Source organism: Dermacentor albipictus, chromosome 3 (genome assembly GCF_038994185.2).
Source record: "Dermacentor albipictus isolate Rhodes 1998 colony chromosome 3, USDA_Dalb.pri_finalv2, whole genome shotgun sequence".
In the NCBI taxonomy this organism is placed as follows: Eukaryota; Metazoa; Arthropoda; class Arachnida; order Ixodida; family Ixodidae; genus Dermacentor; species Dermacentor albipictus.
Window position 1 is genome coordinate 58271783 of NC_091823.1, and position 20436 is coordinate 58292218.

The 20436-nt window shown below is 50.9% G+C and overlaps 1 protein-coding gene across 8 annotated transcripts in view; it reads right to left on the minus strand.

The window, feature by feature from the left end:
* LOC135898732 (protein lap4-like) overlaps window positions 1-20436 on the minus strand; it is a 183635-nt gene that overhangs the window by 125679 nt on the left and 37520 nt on the right. Inside the window, exon 1 of one of the 8 annotated variants that reach the window (XM_065427846.1) lies at window positions 10415-10873. The exons of the other annotated variants lie outside the window; for them this stretch is intronic. Coding sequence (XP_065283918.1) covers window positions 10415-10628 — 214 coding nt within the window. The 5' untranslated portion in view covers window positions 10629-10873. Of the gene's footprint in view, window positions 1-10414; window positions 10874-20436 lie in introns of those variants that run through there. 8 annotated transcript variants of the gene reach the window in all.

The following is a 20436-nucleotide window of genomic DNA, read 5'->3' on the forward strand; positions in this document are numbered from 1 at the left end:
AACCCTTAAAATAATGCGTCTTCTAGTAACTCTTTCCACGCACGCTCACTAAAGAAGTCAGAATACGGCTGCCCTCTACACACTAGCAACCCACTCATAAAGTCTGCTTCCTTCCGTCCACACAGGACACGCGCAAATGGAACTAAGAACGCTTCGCCGTGCAAATCATGCACTCACTGAAAATCTACGCGCTTAACCTTAGAAAATTCAAAACACTTAAAAAGAAAGAAGGTTAAATAACACATGCGCTTATAGGCCTCTGAACGATAACCTTGACCCTCAGGTTACTTACACACACAAAAAAAAGGCCTGTCTACTGGTTAATGAGCATCTCGCGAGACTACATGTTTACATAAAACGCATCTTTCAAATCTCGAGCTTCTCAAACGAAAACACAAACAAAGCTCATACCTTTACATATTGAAAGAAAACCTAGTCTCAAATCGCGAAATTTTCCGATGCTCAAAAATAAAACAAGACACTTCATTTCTACGGAAACGCTCCTGGCCTCCCTTTCCAAACGCTTCCGTCTGACTCATACTTTGAGTCGAACCCGCGGTGGGCGTGGTCTGAAAGCTACTCTGGCTGCCGGGAGACAACAAAAGGGCTGATTCACTATCAGCTCCCCCAAGACGTTACGGTCTCCTGCCAATTTGCGTCCTCGCGCCCCGCTTTCAACACAAACTCGATTGACCGCGTCGCTACTCCCCACCTGGTCTCGTCCTACCACCTTGCGTTTCTTCGAACTGCACGCTGAGCTATAAAAAGAACTACGGAACGACGAGGAGCTTAACTGCCCCGTGCCCTTTGTCCGCGTCCGCGCAGAACATTCTTCGCGGTCCCCTTTTGACCTGTGGCTCGAACGTTCTGGATGCGTCAACATCGTCCTAGACGACCGCACCTTCTTCCTCGCGCCCTGCCCTCTTGGGGCTCTCGCCATCTTTGGCGGCGCAACATAAGTTACCGACTTTCGGTCTTTACCGCGCCTCTTTTTACGGCGCTTTCTCTTTGCACTCGCTTTCATGTCGCCTCGTGCCTCGTGCTGGCCGGTACACATTTCGTCGGCCCGGATCGGTCTCTTACCCGCACAGTCTGAGTGATTTACATTTAAATCTACACTCTCTTTGCCTCGACTGGCGGACAGCTCAACCGACTCTGGCACAATGCAGCAGGCTTTACTCGAGTAAGACAACTCGCACTCTTGCGAACTGCCCTCTACTACATTGCCCAGCTCACGCTGTGAATCGGCACACAGCCCGTCGGTATCGATCGCTGTCTCACGCGCACAGTCCGAATGATTAATAAGTGAATCATCCCTCTCTAGGCTACCTAGACTGGCGGAGAGCCGCACCGATCCCTGAACAATGCAGTTGTTTTCTCGTGAGCTACGGAGCTCGCCACCCCGAGAACTATTCTCAACTGCATCGTCCAGCTCGCACTTCATTTCTGCATGCACATCTGGCTCTACATGGGTGCTCCCTTCTGTCTGGTCAGCAGTACCCTTTTCCTCGCTAGCAACCTCGCTAACCTTACTAGCGACGCACACACGTGGTAACTGTGCCAATTTGTTCGCAGCTGGCCTAGCTGTCTCCACAGTCATCTGTTGGCACAGCACCTCGTCGCTCTCACTCTGGCCTTTAACGGCCTCTATTGCCACTAAGGCATCGTTAGCAGCTAGCCTTCTCCCTTTACTTATGAATCGGCAGTCAATCTCACAGGCACTACTCTTCTCATCGGCTTTTGGCGAAAGTCCGCTAGACACTTCCTCATTCTTTCGCTCTGTACTATCTACAGAATTCTCAGACAGCCGTTGTCTCTGTGCCAATAACTGATCACAATACTGTAGCTCTTTGATCAGTGCTGCCTTCTCTCTCTCATACTTTTCCTCTCGCTCACGTTCGCGTGCCTTCTCACGTTCGTGACGCTGACACCTAAGAGTAAGTTCTTGAAGCTCCTGCTTCCGTTCATTCTCGCGTTCTTCACGCTGACGCTCACTCCTAAGCTCACGACGCTCTCGCAAACGTACACGACGCACACGCTCCCGTGGCTCCTGTATCACTTCCCAAGCAAGCTTAATGCTTTCATCATCATTGCCACTATCATTAATCGCCTTTATGATAGCTGGCGTTTCCATCCGTTCGTCCGCCTCAACTCCCAAATCGTCGCACACCAACAACAAGTCTGACCTCGTCAACCTTCTAAGATCCATGGCAGCTGCCCCGACAGGTGGTTAAAACTGTTTTCCTTAATTAATTTGTGCAAACACACAATGCAACAAACTCCCGATTCCCAGAACTATCAAAATTGAACACACAACCTTTGAGTCTGGCGAATCATAAGGAAAAAAACCACGCGCTCACTTACGGTTGCAGCACCCTGCCATCCGGTTCGTTCGTCCGCTGTTGCCGGTTCCTTCCGGACTCCCTGGGTCGAAGGCTCGCTCCTTCTTCGATACTCCCAGTCTCTTCGGACCTCTTTCGACGAAGGCTCTCTCTTCTTCGCTCTTCCCGGTTCTTTACGATCTCTCTCGACGAAGGTTGATTCGTAGCGCTGCCACCAGCTGATGTATTCGGAGGCGATCCTACCGCTGCCAACCAGATGTAGGGGTTGGAGTACGGGACTTCGGGATGGAAACCCAAACTTGGGAGGGATTTATTCTACATTTTGTACAGGGACGAGAGCGTCAATTACCAGTCGTACAGACATTACGGGCCAGCAGCAACTCGGACGCTGCGGCCCGCGGCAAGAAGTTCGAGAGAGGTGAATCAGGGAATCAGGGCATGTCCCAGGATCCTCAGGTCTCTCTGGAAGGCTTCTTATAAGCCCTTCGAGCACTGCAAGTCACGTCATGTTTGACCAATGGGAGAGTCCACTCCGATGACGCCACTTGCAGCCAATGGTAGGCGCCCGTGTCGCGTTGCACACCTGTCAGGGCTCTCTGCGGTCTTGCCACGCAGACTGGTAATCCACTTGTAGGCTGGAGAAGGAGCGGGGAGGGCGCTCGTGCACCTGCTTCATTGTCGGATGCCCACCTGCTAATCCCGGCGGCGCAGGAACTTGTTGGCACGTAAACTTGTTGCCTCGGCCGCTTCTCTGGAATGCGCTTTCCTGCTTTTGCATTCCTCAATTAGCTGTGCTGCCACTCGAAGCGGTTTGGGGAACTCGAAGTAGCCTCAGGAACCAGCTCCATATCTAACACCCCCCAGGAACGACCAGCGCTGTGGGCGAGATGGGCAGCAACGATGGAAAGGATCCCGACGGGTCGACAGCATGATGGACCGCGTTTGGGATGGCGCGTTATGAATCGCGGCGGGCACCCATGCGCAACTAAACGATTAATCCATACACTCACTCACTATCTCGCCTTCGCCTGCAATCATCGCACAAACGTGAACGAAAACTCATCGCATCATCATACTCATGCCTATTGAACAGTTACACACACTCTCTCTCTCTCTGGTATCCCATGGGTGTTTTGAGACTGGTTCTGACGTCCAGAAGCACGCGGAAAAAAAAGAGAGAAAAAAAAAACAGTTTCGACGGCGCGCGTAGATAATTTTCGCGAGTCCACGAGGCCCTGCAACCGCCCGCCTGTATAACGACGGCGCGGCACTCATAATGCAGATACAGAGAAGTGACTGGGCATGCAATGCAAGCAAGAAGGAGAAGAACCAGATATATATATGTAAAAAGAAAACTGGGACCTCGACTGGACAACCGCGCAAAGGCATAAATATGCGCCTCTCGGTGAGCAAGGCAAGCGGCGTGCGCGAAGCTAGTGGCGACGCGGAAAGGCGTTTATACAACTCGCCCGTCGTTTCTCTCCACGAAGTGCACCCACGCCTCGCGCGCGTTTCTGTTTTCCCAGTTCGAAAGCAGATGACTGTGGTGTCCTCGGGGGTACGATAAACTGCGATAACTGCATCGAATTGCTAATGCGAGCCGCGTGTCCCGAAAACTTGCCGCCCGGCGTGGGAGATCCGCGCCGCGGACCCGGACGGCGGCGCGCGCATAAGAGAAACGCGCACAAGGGAACCTCTCCCTCCACCCACCAAGCCCTCTCCTTTATGGTTTATAATGCAACTAGAGAGAGAGAGAGAAAGCGTGTGATTTAACTACCTTATAAAGCTGACCTCATCATCATTCATCATGACTGCTACAAATGGCTAAGGCCAAGCTAATTTGTCACGATCAAGCATACTTTACACAGGTAACAGTACGACACAGCCGAGAAAGAAGGTAGCACAGCGGAGACAATCAGAGACAATTTGAACGATCAAAGCGACACTAAAGAGAAACGCCAGATAAGGTTGTATTGATAAAGCATAACTGAAGAACCATTTTCGTTGATCTTGCGGTAACAGGTTGCTTATTAAAAAATAAATTACTACTAACATTTTGTTTCTGAATTTCGCGCCGCGAACCCAGGGTCCGGTGACGTCACAGATCGCAAATTATATTTTTTCGCGTCCCGGCCGTTCTGGTTCAAGGTGCTTGAAACTTCCTACGTTCAATCTTTTGTTCTTCTAGAATACAAAGCAGACCCATTTCTGCTCATGTGTGTTAAACGCTCTGCTGGGAAAATGCATCTTTTGAACCTAAACCAACTAGACCAGCCTGTCAGGCTTTTACTGCTCTGACTGGCTCTCATGACGGTTACGTCCTCTCCAACTACTATATTTCAGAAGGATAACATCGCTGAATGTTCTACGGTGCCACAGGAAAAAACGAGGACAGGCGCTTACTGCCAAGTGAAATTTTGTTGTCTGATACAAGGTGTTATATAGAAAAAAACAGGGAACATAAAAAATATATATGTGAAAAACAAACAATAAAGATGAAAAAAGATGAAAAACATAAATATGACATCACCATTCGTGATAAGGCCAGGGTGGCTTACTTATGCATGGGCATACTTCGCGCGCCATGCTAGCCAATTCAACGATGGTGCGCGTTCGATCGTCCCTGTGTGCGAAGATTACTATTGTTTTTCCAAACAGACCGGTACATGCGCATGCGCTGCAATGCAGGGCTAAAAACGTTCCTTTCCATTTTTAACACTGTTCCCGTGTTCACGCAGACGATCGTTCAGACACCTGCCTGTCTGATCCACGTAGCATGCGCCGCCTTTCAAGGGGATTCGGTACACAAACCCCTGCACACAATCCACGTAACGGTTGCGGTGCTTGGCTTCACAGTGGGCTTTTTTTTTTTTTCTTGAAAGGGGTGCTTTTCTTTGATGTCCAACAAAGCCTGTGTGGGGCAGAAAACATTATACGTACACCAACCCGCTCACCGATCTTTTTTAAAGTCGATGGGCGATTTGATCTTTGTATGGAATCACCGCGACCTTACAGCCCTTTTCTGTGGGCTGCCCTTCGGTAACCATGGATTCGCTGTTAGGTTTTCTTCGTTTTCTGCGGATTGGCTCAGCTACTGAGGCGAGTAATCCGTCGGTAACGGTATATAACGGTCGGTATATATATAATGTCGTTTTCCCTCTACTTTTTTCTATATGGCACCTTGTATAAGACAATAAAATTTTAGTTGGCAGTAAGCGATTGTCCTCGTTTTTTCCAGTGTCCCCTATCGCGCTTCGCGCTGCACCACACAGTCTTAATACCTGTGCCACACGGGCACATTTGGAAGGCCGTCCAGTCGACGGCATTCGAAACGCCACAATTCTATCGACTCAAAGTAGTTGTCGCGCTGGTACACGGCCCTTTTCAAAGTCCGCCGAGTGGTTCAGGCGTTTCTCGCAATATTGTGTGGCGCCTCGGATCTTTATTTTCGTTTTCATGTCACGAAAAGTTAAACAACATTAAAAACACTTAAAATCACTATAATTTAGTTTATGTTTGTTTATACATTGCCATACATATATGTTTAGTTTTTAAGTTGTTGAGTAGCGAAACTGCGGCAACGTTTGCACCGCTCGATGCGGCTGCCGTTTTGGTTTGTGCGTACAAGTTCGAAGCGCAGAACACCTATATAAAGTGCGCTGTGACTGCATTCTTGCTCTGCCGCTATGGGGTGACAGAGAGACAGAGGCTCAAGATGACAAGGCTGCTGTGATATTCTATATGGATGCGATCATGCAGCTTGATGGCAGGATTGAGGCGGCGAAAGCGGAAGCCGACGCCATCGAGGAAGAGCTGCTGATCGTCAACAATTTGATGATGACAATAGACTCGCTGACCGAACGAAGCGTGAACGGAGATAGATGGTCGTTCTCTCGCCGGACGAGGTGGTCTCACACATAGTATTTTTCTAGCATTTTGGTTTGATTTGTTCTTTATAACTGTGAGTACGAGCACACTGTGAACGAGAGGGCATGTTCGCGCTGTTTCCGCTTCCGTTGATCAAAAGCCATCGAGATTTCGATTAAGTTGTAGGGTGCTCCGTTGACTCGATAGACTATTGACTCGGCGGCCTTCGAAACCGCCCGTGTAGCAGCTGGAACTTGACCTTCGAGTCAACTGACTATCGGTTGGAAGGCCTTCCAAACGCCCGTGTGACACGGGTATAAGATGGAAAACCAACTAGCCCAAAACATCACTCTTCTAATCTACACTGCCCGCCGGACAGCGACCCCAGCTGTTTTCCGATTCGCACCAAGAAGCACAGCTTCTTTTCTGCATGTTAGAACACGAATATGCGGCTTGAAATTATTCGCCGTGACGTAAACCTCTTTCCCTTGCCTTCTGATGCCACCGGATATTTCACGCGCCCGCAAACGGCCAGATCTTATACCATAATTTTCCATCTGATATGCGCGCACATAGGTGTCGGGAACGATCAACAACCTATGCCATGATACGTCTTCACGAGCTCCGAAGATTCGTGCATTCAATCTCAATGCATGGCAGGTGGATAATCGCACGTCACAGAAAACTAAGCGCCCATTGCATTATCGCCTATAACACGATGCCATAAGGCCAGTGAGCACACGCAGACGCAATAGAATGAGCTTCCAAGGAGATAGGTTTCACCCATTCTTCAGCGTTCAGGCATGGATGGAGTCATACAGCCCCATGCAGAGAGAGAGAAAGCCGTGTAGAAATCATCGACGATTACTGTGAATGTAAGCGAATAGCCGAAAGCTTCCAGAAAGCTAATCGCTTTGTCAAATTAACTTTTCTATTCCTCCTATCTCTTACAAACGTACGATTAGGTGCGCACACGACGCGCTTGCGTACGCGGTACCTACGCCTCGAGTTTTCTGTTAGATATACCACAAAATTTTGTGAAGTTCGCCTATAGTGCTACAACGAAATGCGTGAACGACCGTGGGCGCGAAGCTGCCGTTTTCCAGCACAGTATATAGCCTACGATCGCACGCATGCTTCTCTGTCGTGCCAAAGAAGCGCTTCGGGGCCCAATGTCAGAATGCGCCGACCTCGGGATTGTTCAATTAAAAAAAGGTTAGATACAAGGAAAGAAAACTGGTCTGATGCGCCCGACAAAGCTGCTCGCTTACAAGGACAAATAAATAAATAAACAAATATACGCAAGGCTCTCTTCCACCTCTCGAAGAGTAAATAAGCCGCTGTTAACGACAGCGGCACTAACCCAGGGAGACACCTTTCCCGATTAACAAGTTCGCGGCTGCGTGTACTCCCTCGCAGCTGCTGCTGCTGCTGTACCGAGAACAACGCGTAGCGTGCAGCCAGCGCAAAGTCGACAGGCCGGCAACAGACTTGTTAGCCAGCTTTCCCGAATAACAAGCTCCGGAGCTCGAACTTTCCGCCCGCCGAAGCCCGAGCGGCTTGTATTGATCCGACAGGGTTTTGCACTCCTACCTACGCTGTCGACGACGACGACGACGACGAGCGATATACCTTCCGCCCGCTACACGGTCGCTGGCGGTAAAGATGTGATTGCGCTCCCCGTTAACACCGCCCGCTTAGTAGCGAGTGCATAGCTCTTTCGATACGCGGTACCGAAAAAAACATAAACAAACGACCCAAACATCGTTCTACTGGCTTCTAACGGCCATTTGCGTATTTTTACATTTACCTTCTTAATTATCGTTTATCATTGCACAAACATAGTATGGCAAAAAAAAGAAGTTCTACATCGCCATTCAATCAACAGATTTCAAAATACTACAAAGGTAGCCGTTTACAACACGAAAGAATAATCATGCATAATGAGTGTTGCCGAACATCTAGATTTAGCCACACCCATCACAGCAGAGAGTGTCTCGGTTTATTTAGCGCTGCGAATAAATGAAATTTTGTTGTAAACGCGAACGTGTTTGGCACCAGGACGGAACACAACGTGAACCGCGAAAGAACGATAAAAGAAGCTGCACTGCGCTTCCTCAACGAATCCATGTAGAAATTAAAATCCACGCAATGCCCACGATTCCCACGGTGGCTGAACGATCGCAGCGCCACATTTCCCCCTAACAATCTAGCAACAAAACCCGTGCTGCGAGGAACTGGGCGCGCTGCTCCGTGGCCTCTGCGAACGTGACCTCCGAAATCGCACCCGCGAATTCGGAGGTCGCGTTCTGAGAAATGAGGCGCTCGTCTCCTCACATGCACTGAATGCGAAAGCAGTACGACTCTTCCACGCGATACTCTTCACTTGGTCATGTGCTCGAATTGGGCAAAACCAATTTTTGGGGGTGTGGGCTACCCAAATTTAGGGATGGGCCAAATCGATTTTGGCAGAAAGGTCGGTTTTGAACGTGGATCAACTCATTTCTTGAATCGGGTAAAGTCAATTCTTTAGGTTTGGGCTATGGCGTCCGCCCAACGCTGTGGCTGTTCACCGTGGGATTACGAAGCGCGAGCCGCAGCTGGTCCAGCGCGGGGAACGCGACGTCATCACTTGGTCACGTGGGTTTTCTTGCCATCGGATGTTAGCGCCGGACGCTCTTCGGCAGATTTTCCGCTCCATGGGGCATATAAGGCTTTCGCCTGAATAAGTAGTGTCAGAAGGGCCATAGCTGTAATCTTCCACGAGAGCGGACATCACATGAAAACATTCGGACATACGGCGTGCATGTCGTCGCCCTCCTCTTGCGACAACCACCGCAGCGACGTCACGCTTTGCTGTCGAGCGTGACGACGAAACAAACCGCAATATAAAAAAAAAGACTACCATGCTGAAAAGCACACATGGATGGCAACCAAGCGCGCGCCATTCGTCGAACTCGGCGCCTGCCTCTGCACCCGACACGCCTGCGTCACAGGCGCCATATATCCTCAAGCGAGCCCGTCGCCATGCATGCGGTTACGCTATAGCGGTGACGTCAAACAAGAAGCCGCGCTTCGCGTGACGACACGCTGAAACGGAGAAGCAAGCCATTCCAAATCAATACAACTAACGGCAGGCAGAGGCCGGGTTTGCGCGGCACAATACACAAAAAACGCATCACTCTTTGAGGAGAATGAAAAAAGTCGGAGCTGCTTTCGCAAGGAACGTATACGCGCGAGTTTCGTCTATCAGCGATAATGCATTCGAGTTTATTCTCGTTCTGCTTTCGTTTTGTGCTTGCTCGCTCACTTGCTTGTTTGTTTACAGAGAAGCTCTTACGCTAATGACACCCACTTTGCCAAGCTACGAGTGCGAGCACTCTGAAAGCTGAAAGGACACAGACGTTCGAGTAGTGTAGAGACGACCAAGGCGCAAGACGGCTAAACACAACTATTCGTATATAACCACACATGAATAAGCGTGCCCGTAAGAACCTCGTGTCTTCGCATCTATATACAACCGCAGCAGCGAAAGTGGAGAAGAATCAAGGCAGCCACTTCCCAAACGTCTAAGTAAGCAGCCCAAAGTATGGCCGTTACTTTCTGAAACGTCAAAGCCTGGACGCAAATGCGCGCATACAGACATACACCGAGCTGCGAGAAGTTACACATAACTGCCAGGATGAAAACAGTTAACATGCACGACACACGGCTCGCATCAAATCTCAAATGCGGTGTGACCCAAATATGTAATGGAATTGAGCATGCCGTGCACACTGCATATACCCACGTCCGGACGATACGTCACCATCAGTTATGCCCGCGCTCTGACAGTTTCCAAACTTCAGTTTACCATCCCGAAGCAACAACTGAGCTATCATAGCTGCTACAGTGAGTAGCCCAGGATGAATTTTGACCATCGTGGTTCCTTAACGTGTACCAAATGTACAGCTACGTGATCGCGTTATCGCACTCCGCTCACACGAGCGTCTGCCCTCGGTACACGCGACGGTTCGAAGACGAAGCGGGGAGGTATCACAACTGAGCCCTTACGTGTGAGCGCCATTTCTCTCGTAGCCGATAGACAGATTAAGGACTTTCAAATGAGGCACCAAAAAGAGAACGAAAGGCTTCTTGCTCTTCAAGCGCGTCTTCCGAGCACCCCGGCACACGACGGCTTGGTTCTCCTGACGCGGACGACTCACTCAGGCTCGACGTGGACGAAGACAGGGAGCTAGACGCCGAGGAGCGAAAGAACGCCTCCGCCAGGAGCTGCCACAGTTCCTCCTGGTCCTTGCGGCGCCGGTCACCGCGCCGGCGGCGCCTTCCAGGGCGACGTCCGGCACGACGTCGCCGCCTAGTGTCCGCGTCGTCGTCGTCGCCGTCCTCGTCTTCGGCGGCACCGGAGCCATCGCGCATGCCTGCCGCCGCTCTCGTGCGCCGCAGCACACGCGCACAAGCACGCAGCTACACCGTGGCGGAGACGCGCAAGCCGATCGTGGAGGGGCGGCGTCGACGGCAGGTGCTCTCCCGCGTACGGGTCCCGAGAAGGTCCCTTCGCGGCGGCGGGGCACGGCTGCTCGCGCTTCTGAGCGCGCGCGGTCCGCGTGCCCCGTCCGGTCCCGGCGTCCTCGAAGGGAGCGAAGCCTCGGCGGTTGCGAAACAAAACGCGGCATCGTGCGGGTTCCCGCCTCGTGTGCGCATGCATGTATGTATGTGATACACGCGCACGGTCGGGTGGAACACGCACGCGCAAGACCCGAAATGCTGCTCGCCTCGAAGCGCGCGCGCGCTCACGCACGGCTGTGTTGCCACGCGCAAGTGCATTTCCCCCCCCCCCCACCCTCTCTCTACCCATGACCTCCCTACATTTGTGACCTGAGGAACGATAACGAGTCGTACCTTAATTAGCTATGACTCCGAGGCTGCGAAGGAGCCATGCCGTTACGCACACAGCTGGACGTTCGCTATACGCAGCGTACACACTCTCAAAAGTCGTAGTTGTTCCTACCTAGTATCCCACTATTTGTATCTACCTTGGTATAACTACTGTTTGCAATGACAGAGCTGGCAACGGTACTGACAAAAGAATGTAGTCGCTTACAAAGGGGTCTCAGCTACGAACTCAGAAGGTATTTGGCACAACCGAATTCGAAATTCATATTTTATAACACACATATCGGACCCACTCTGTAATACGCCACAGTTGGTCCGATATATGCAGCAGAGGCGAGAATATTTGTGTCAGGTGGTGCTAACTGCATCTGGAATTTAGAGCTGAGGCCGATGAGGTAACACTGGCTACCTTGTTTAGTTACTATTGTTACTAACTCTATCGTTACGAATTGCAGTTATACTAAGGTAGCAAATGGTATGACACTAGGTAGTAACTACTACGACCTTTTTTTTTTTTTAAGAGCGAATGACATGAGGTGCACGCCAACGCGAAAAAAAATTAGTACTGGTAAGACACAGCTGTTATACACTTTTCTCTTGAGGGATAATGGCAACCTGCTGTTCATGATCTGAGAATGTCTGCCAAACGCACCCCAGCCCATTTATTCTTCGGATTATTTCAGTTTCATGATCCGGATCCGCGGTCACTACCTGTCCCAAGTAGATGTATTCCCTTACCACTTTGAGTGCCTCGCTACCTATCGTAAGCTGCTGTTCTCTTCCGAGACTGAAAGGGTGCTCGTCCTCTAATACTCGAAGGTGCGGGGCGAAACTACTTCTGCAAGCGCATCGCCGCAAAATATACTCCGAGCGAGTCTGGAGCCAGTTTCGGTTTCCCTGCACGCATGGTCGCTTTTCGGACGTTGTCCTCTATCAAACAGCCACCAGAATTAACGCAAAAGCGTTAACGGCCCCGTGTCAGAAAATCCGGCGTCATCGACCGGCGTCAACAGTCGTGTCGGCGAAAAAAAAAAAAGAAATCACGCCGAACCACGCAAACTCAACCACGCAGACCCTCCGCCTAGCACAAAAAAAGTTCCTAAACTAACTGAATTTCTCAAAATAAAATACATCAGAGAAATCGTAAAGTACGACTTACAACCTTCAGACATCATAGCGTCGGATTGTGATTTGAATATGCGAGAAAACAATTCTGTTACGGGGAAACTCAAGCACAAATGAAGTTCACTATAGGGTTGAGGATTGGGCGAGTTGGTATTGCATTGTAAACTGGTACAGCGCAACATGGAAAGGAAGAACCAAGCCGAGCCGGCTTGTTTCTTTTTTTCCATGTCGGGCTGTACCAGTTTTAGAATCAAACACAAAACCCTTTTCTAGCGTGTCTACCATTCATAGACCGGCCACGGCATCCGAGATTTGCGCGCGCCGGCACGCGCAAATCTCAAGGCTACAGAGCGGCGCGCCCAGTTCCTTGCAACACCTCCAGATGGCGCTCGCCTCCACCGCATTGCGGCCCACGCAAGGGGCCGCGTTTCCATCGGAAAGCTCGCCTTCGTGCATAGCCTTCGTCGGTAGCGTTTCCCGGCAAACATTACGGTAACATAAGCTACAGTTGCCGGGAAGCGTGAGATGCAGTCAGGGATCTCTGAAGGCTATCGCGTTCGACATTTAAAGGCGAAGCTTAAGCATCCTCCAATTTTTTATTCCTACTACCTGTTGATTCTTCCATTTCGGACGACTATGTTGGTCTAACCTGAGAGATAGAGAGAGGGAAACATACGGTCGAAGCTGATTTTATTTCTTAATTCAATCGGTTAGGAAGCTAAAGCCCTCTCCTGTGAACTGAGTCCAAAATTAGATTGTCCCTCGAAACTCATCTATATAGAGAAAAAAATTAAAGCAGCGCTATTAAAACGAAATATTGCTGCTCAATGCTCCGCCGTGGGCACGCGGGTACGTGCCATATTCGATATGGCACGATATGGCCTGATGATAGGCCATTTAAAGGAGCCCTCATGAGGTCTGGCCATTTTGAGCTGACAAGAGCAGTGCATACACTGTGCGCTGCGCTAACGATCATGTCTGTTGCGCATATGCGCCTACGTATATATATATATATATATATATATATATATATATATATATATATATATATATATATATATATCGAGAATTATTCAAGGCAACGTCTGCTACTTGTGCAATCTGTTGCTTGAGTAGACAAAGTAATGTCCAGAGAAATAATAAAACACACAAACCTAATGCCTGCCGGCTTTTGTTTTACTTCGTACCGTAGCAAGAGAGATGTACTTCCGTTTAGTCTGCTTGTTCCCACGTCGTTAAGTCGCGCGCGCAGACAAAAATTTCGTTTACTACCGTGTTCCAGTGCGCGATCATGCTCTGTGATCCGCTTGTGTTTGACTCGCTGTTCGCGTAGCACTAACCTACACCGCTAGTCAGCTGTTCTCGTGCACAGAGCGCGAAACGAGACAAGCGCGACAGAGGTCGCGCGCAAGACCGTCAGCAGAAGTCAGCAAAAAAAGCGAAAAAAGGCGGGGCCCGTGACGTATGCGTCACGCGATCCTCCAGCTCCGGCTTAGGAGAAGACAGGGAAGGAATTTCGCTTGCGGAGGCTAGACGGGGGCAAGTGGAGACAGTGTCTGTGTTGGCGGTGATGTTCGCCTCTTGAAATCATGGGTTCGCGGCATTGAAATATTTCTATCTCGGCTAACACTGAACCAATTTGAAAAAAAAATTTAGCGGCAAAACGCTCCCTAGAGGGCACGTAACAACTTTCCAGCGTATAACCAAAATTTTCTATGTGGCCTGGTGAAGGGCCCTTTAAAGACATGTGCAGGAGGTTATGAGGAACGTCGTAGTGGAGAGCTCCGGATTAATTTTCACTGCCTGGGTATCACGATACACAAGCGTTTTTTTTTAATTACACCCTCATTGGAATGAGGCTGCCGCAGTCAGCTACGGAACCTGCGACCTCATGCTCAGCAGCACGCCATTGCCACATAGGCAGCTCGCGTTCAAGGGAGTTTAGGTCAACTTGCTTTTTACAGCGTCGTCGTGTTATAAGAGAGTTCTTGACTTCCGGGACACTGCGGCAGGTATCCTCGGGTACGCACCCTCTATGGTAATGATGATGATGACGTTAACCCTACCCACTTTTTCTCCTTCCTAGCGGACGCGACAAAATGTAAGACACGCAGCGGATCAGCGTTATTTTCACGTCGAGTACGGCTCTGCACTTCGTATACAAGGGACCGCCCGTCGCTCGTGAGAGACGTAGCTACGCTGGCGTCAAGGCACGCCAGAAGCGACAGCGTCGCCGCAAGAGACAAATCGCGAGTGCGACCCCAGGCCGGCCAACGCGGCGTCACCGAGCGCTCGCCGGGGGCTCGAGGGGCGTGCCCGGCGACGACCGCGCAGAGCAGCATTTTGCCGCGGCGGTCACCGTACCGCCGAGCAAATCCAATTTTCCGACCAGTCGACCAATTAATGCGCGCGTCATCAAAGGGAGGGCATAAATGCCGCCGTCACGCGATCCTTGCTCGTCAGCACACCGCACTCCTTCGTTCCGACGTGGCTTCACTGCACGCGCTCGCACTTAGCGCGAAACACCGGCGAGAAAGTGCCCGACGAAAGCCGTAAACACCGCCGGGCTGAGCACATAAAAGACCCTCGAATGGCTCCGAGGCTATAAGACGGCCGGGGCTCCATCAAATCTGCGCGGTACGCCGCCTCAAGCGTAGAAGGCACACAAAGCGATGTCCCGCGCGCGCAAGATAGCAGATATACCGCCGCGCCATTATATAGGACTGGGCTCCCCGGTGCCCTCCTTCTCCGCAGTGCCGTAATAGCCCCGGAAAAGCGTGGAATCGTACGAGAATACAACATATATGTACGTGGTAAACGGAAAACAAAATGGAAGGCGAGCGGGGAGCTTACGCGCCCTTACAAATGCGGCAGCCGCTATGCGCCACGGCGCCCTCTGCCGCTCCGAGATATTGCGAGGCGACCTATTCGTCCTCACGAAGAACCCGCCGCTCATGTCGTCATAGAGCGAACGATAAACTGCAGGCAGTTCGCGCCCAAAAGTACAAGAGCGTGAGAAAGGCTCCGCGGGCATGCATATATATATATATATATATATATATATATATATATATATATATATATATATATATATATATATATATATATATATATATATATATATATATATATATATATATATATATATATACACATATATATATATATATATATATATATATATATATATATATATATATATATATATATATATATACACACACACACACACACACACACACACACACACACACACACACACACAAGTGGGCCTCGGAGATATTTTAGTCTCTATAGGCAGCTGTCCCACAATCTTGTTAGACCGATATGAAGAAATGAAGCTCCAAAAGCCCCCGCAGATTCACGCCTGTCGCAGTGACACACAACCGCAGCATGGTACCATGCGCGTGCGCCCGGGCTATGTATGTGGACCATACGTTGCGCGGACGAATTTCGGACGCAATCAGTCACTGGTGGCCGAACTTAATCCGCGCTCCCCTATATCCAGCCGCGACGCCGATGTAGCTAACAGCCGCAATTTCCCCTTCCGGCGGGCCACGAATACTTGCGCAATGTCGCTACGCGAGTACCGTGGCCGGGTCGAGCGGCGACAAAAGTTATGCCCCGCAAGAACGCCCCACAGTACAGATATTCGCCGTCGTGCACAAATGGGACCCGCGCGAAAGGGGACGGCACTAATTTGGTTTCGCTTTATCGTGACCGCGGATGTCGTAAAATAACGTCGCCCAACAGTCGACGGTCGTGACCGCGCTAACGGAGACTAGTATATAAGCTATAGGATTCATAGAGCATTTTTATGACGGCTTTCACGGAGGAGAGATGTCTAAACGGCGGATCATTTCGCAAAACGCGCATTTAAAACAAAAAGAAATAATTTAGCAAAGTGCTCCTGTGCTGGGTTGCGTAAGAGAAAGGCAGCTTACAATGGTGGCCAGAAAGGCAACACAAATTGAATTTCGGCGAGTGCAGCAACGCCGGGGAAGCTCTCCAGATTATTATTTATTGTTGAGTGAATAGGAAGGAAAGGACGCAGGCGCACTAGCTGTCTCGCGTTTACGCGGACTCTTGGGACGGCTTGCGCGAACATTTAATAACGAACCAATTTAAAAACGCATTCTTGAATTCGCTATTTTCGTTAACTGTCCAGCGACCGGGGGAGGGGGTGGTGACTGAGTGAGGAAAAAAAAAAGCTTACAGCAGGGTGAGGGGGAGATAGAAGTTAAAAAAAAAATTAAGCTTAGGCACTCATGCAGATGTTTCGTCCTCAATAGATGCTAATGTGAAATGACAGTTACACGTTCCCTCGCAAATGTAGACGTTGGTCATTCAGCGATGTATGTAGCACGAATGTTGAGCTCGGCTTGAACCGAGTTTGAGTTCCTAGGGCCCTCTACATATTAACCTCTTGTTCCGGAAGTTGTAATTGCCAAGCTACTGCTCAGTTCTTTCTTTTCGAATGACCACGCCCACCGCTGCTTCGCGAAATCACGCACACCCATTACTACAAACAAACTCATCCCCTCGCCAGCTAACGCCGCCTGATCAACGCTTTCCAGACGACCCGTACGCCTGCGGTGGTTCCCGCTGCGGCGGAACAAAAAGCAACGGACTAGCCAATGGGGGATCAAGAAGCACAAAAAAAGGTGAGGATCGGCCGCTTCTATACACACACACTTCTTTTTTGTGTGTGTGGGTGTAAGGCGTACACTCGCAGCAAGCAACAAGCAACGGAAACAGCGTGGACACGAGCAGCGCAACCAGCGATTAACGCGGAAGAACGCCGCCCCTTGGAGCAAATCGAGCCGGACAAAGAGGGGTGGGACTCAATCGCTGCGGCGGGTGGTGACGCGCTACAGAAAAGACCGCTGTTACGATTGGCGTGTAGCACCGTTGTACCCGGCATCCCTTCCCTGCGAATAATGCTTCACCGGCGAGCGTGCAGCTATGAAAGGCCCTTCGCGCTGCATCGTCGTTTTCTCAGGACCAGAGAGCCGACGGGCGGACCCGCCGTGGTTGCTCAGTGGCTATGGTGTTGGACTGCCGAGCACAAGATCACAGGATCGAATCCCGGTCAAGGCGGCCGCATTTCGATAGGGGCGAAATGCAATAACACCCGTGTACTTAGATTTAGGTGCACGTTAAAGAACCCCAGATGGTCAAAATTTCCCGAGTTCTCCACTACGGCGTGCCTCATAATCAGAAAGTGGTTTTGGCACGTAACTCCCTCCCCCACCTCTCCCCCGCAAAAAAAAAAAAAAAAAAAGCTGACGGGCGAGACGAGCGCCGGCCTGGACTAGATTAGACACGACATAGACTGTGACACGCAAGGAAGGAGCTCACTTCGAGGCAATAACAGCCGCCGCCGCCCTTCGTGAAAGCAATAACCAGCGCGAAGACTACTCTACCTGAAGCTGACCCTCAGAAGCGGACCGTCTCGAACGGCCCACTAATTGATAAAAGTGGCCAACTTCGAGGACTTCCGTGGGAACGACGTTGACATCAAGTTGCCACTCCGCCACATCGTTGCCTCGTATGCGGGGGCGATCGCGCCACATTGGAGGCGGAGTCCGGTGGAACAGTGCGACGTCATGGGCGGAGTTTTGCGAACGGTTCGACGATTGTAATTTAATTATGGGGTTTTACGGGCCAAAACCACTTTCTGATTATGAGGCACGCCGTAGTGGAGGACTCCGGAAATTTCGACCACCTGGGGTTCTTTAACGTGCACCTAAATCTAAGCACACGGGTGTTTTCGCATTTCACCCCCATCGAAATGCGGCCGCCGAGACCAGGATTCGATCCCGCGACCTCGTACTCAGCAGCCAAACACCATAGCCACTGAGCAACCACGGCGGGTGTTCGACGATTGTGATTGACAGAGAAGAACAGCAGTGAATTCCCCCGACGAGAGAAAGGGGAAGAAGAAGTGCTTAAAAATTGGATCTTGAGTGTTGTTGGAGCGTGCTTCCACTCGTACTCGTGCATATAAACCATCATCGTGTAAATTTGTAAGTAAGCCCCCTTTCTCATCTCTTGGACGTCGCCCCGGAGCTCTCGATCGCCCGGCACCTGGTACATGGTCAGCCACGGAAACTTCGTGACAGCTCGGACACCCGAGTCGCTAGCCCGCGCAGACCAACACTGCCGATTCGCTTCTTCGTCCAGCGGGCGTGTTCTGGTCACCGGGCAGGCCTTCCGTAGACGTCATTGGCGCGAGGAGCAAGGCGGGGTTCTCGCGGTCACTGCTTTCGGAGAGCAAGTAGCTCGCCTGCGTGCGTGTGGCGCCGAGCGCAATGCACTCGGCGCTATGCAGCCGCGCGGCGCGCAACGTTAGCTCCCCGCGCAGCACCGCACTGCGGAACCGACGTCAGTAAAGAGAGCAGTGGGCGAGAAGCTGATCGGGGGGGGAGGCAACGGGAGGCTGTTGCCATTGCCGACACCGGCGGTAAAGCTGACGCTAGACCTGTTGCCCCCACGGGAGTGGAAGAAAACAAGGAAGGCCGGAAAATGCAAAAGAACGGGAGGAGAGCGGGCGGCGGGTATTAAGAGGAGAGAATAATAACGGTTCGTCGCCACGGCCGCCCCTAGCGCTAAGCTAGCGCAATCAAGAGGAGGAAAGGGGGAGAGAGCCGCTTGCTCCGCCGCGCTCGGCGCGTGGTGCCACGGTCTCGCGACGGTCGTTGTTCCGAGCCCGGCGGTGCACAGCGCGCGCTGGAGAAAAGAGAAAGGGGGAAACAATAGAAAAATGACGGCACGGTCACGCAAAGGTCGCAGTTCACCGAGCGGTTCTCTCCGCCGTCGCTCCCCAAAGATGGGGACGCCCCTGTGGTGGCGGCCACCACAGCGTTTTGCTGTCGGAATACGCTCTCCCGCCATCCTCTCTCCCACGATAGCCTAGCACGCACGCGTTTCACAGGAGGATGCGACAGCGTCCGTGGCGGGCGACCACGGATCAAAATGTCACGTACCACAATGGTGGTTGGTTTACGCTGAGTGTAGAGGCCTAGGCAGCGAAATATCTCCTGCCCCGAAACGGAAGTCCGTTCTCCAAGGATACAAAAACGGCGATGGCGTTGCACTAAGGTGTATACAAAAAACCTGGCACAAGACCCGTGAAAGACTGCGCATACACAAGCGCAAGTTTAGCGTGTCGCGTCCAAGCACGCTGCAATGGAAACAAGCGCGCACTGCTCGTGCAAACGAATTTATCACGAGCAACAACGCTGCAAATGCGCTTCCCACTTTCATGTTTCAAATATGCGCCCTTCGACTAAAGAAGGACAGGTCATGAGGGGCGCGCACCTGAGGCTCTTTGGAAGCGTTCACATGAATTAGGAAGTAACATGTCGCAATCACCTGCCACTACAGGCAGCCGACCATGTGACGTATATATACAGAGCGACCTTCGGTATACACCGGTCATTGTTTCCCGCTGTCTCGTAAGACGATAAGAGACGTAGTTAAGCTGAATTCCATAATAAAGTCCACAGTTCGAAGACATCCCATGCATTTAGCAGAAGTGAAGATATCCATAGCTCCAAGTTGCATGCATGTTTGTCTCTCTTAAAGGGTGCCCAATTTCGCATGCCTGCGTCACAACGAAAGCCTATAGCTAAATGCGAAACTTCAAACCTATCAGTTTTCCTAGAACGATATGCAAAGACTGATGGCACGCACGCGTGCACACTCATACAAATGCAGTCGTTCCAGGAGACGGCTACCGAAGCGCAGCAGAGCGCTGTGTTGGTATTGACGATTTATCGAGGCCAGGCCGTTTGAAGAGCGGTCACAGTGCGACTGCTCCTGGGCAGTCAACTGGACATGTATACGCCGCGCTATCATTCGAGTACCTGCACTCACGCCATAGGCGATGTAACTTTCGGAACGTAGCAACCGTGTTGAATGAATGAAACGTCATAAGCGAATGTGCCACACTAGGGGGTGTATCTGACCGCTGTAGTGCTTTTCTAGGCAAGACTACAGCAACGAGCATAAAGAACAATAGGAAAGAGGAAGCACACAAGACAGGTGCTGCTCTCCCACGTCCTTGCTCGTTGCTGTTATTTTTGTGCTCGTTTCCTATCGTCCAACTGCACCAACTCGCCCAACAACGCACATTGCTAAGCTATTTAAGCTGGTTTTCGGGCTTGCTGCTAGATGATCTGTTTGCATTCCGGCCGGATCG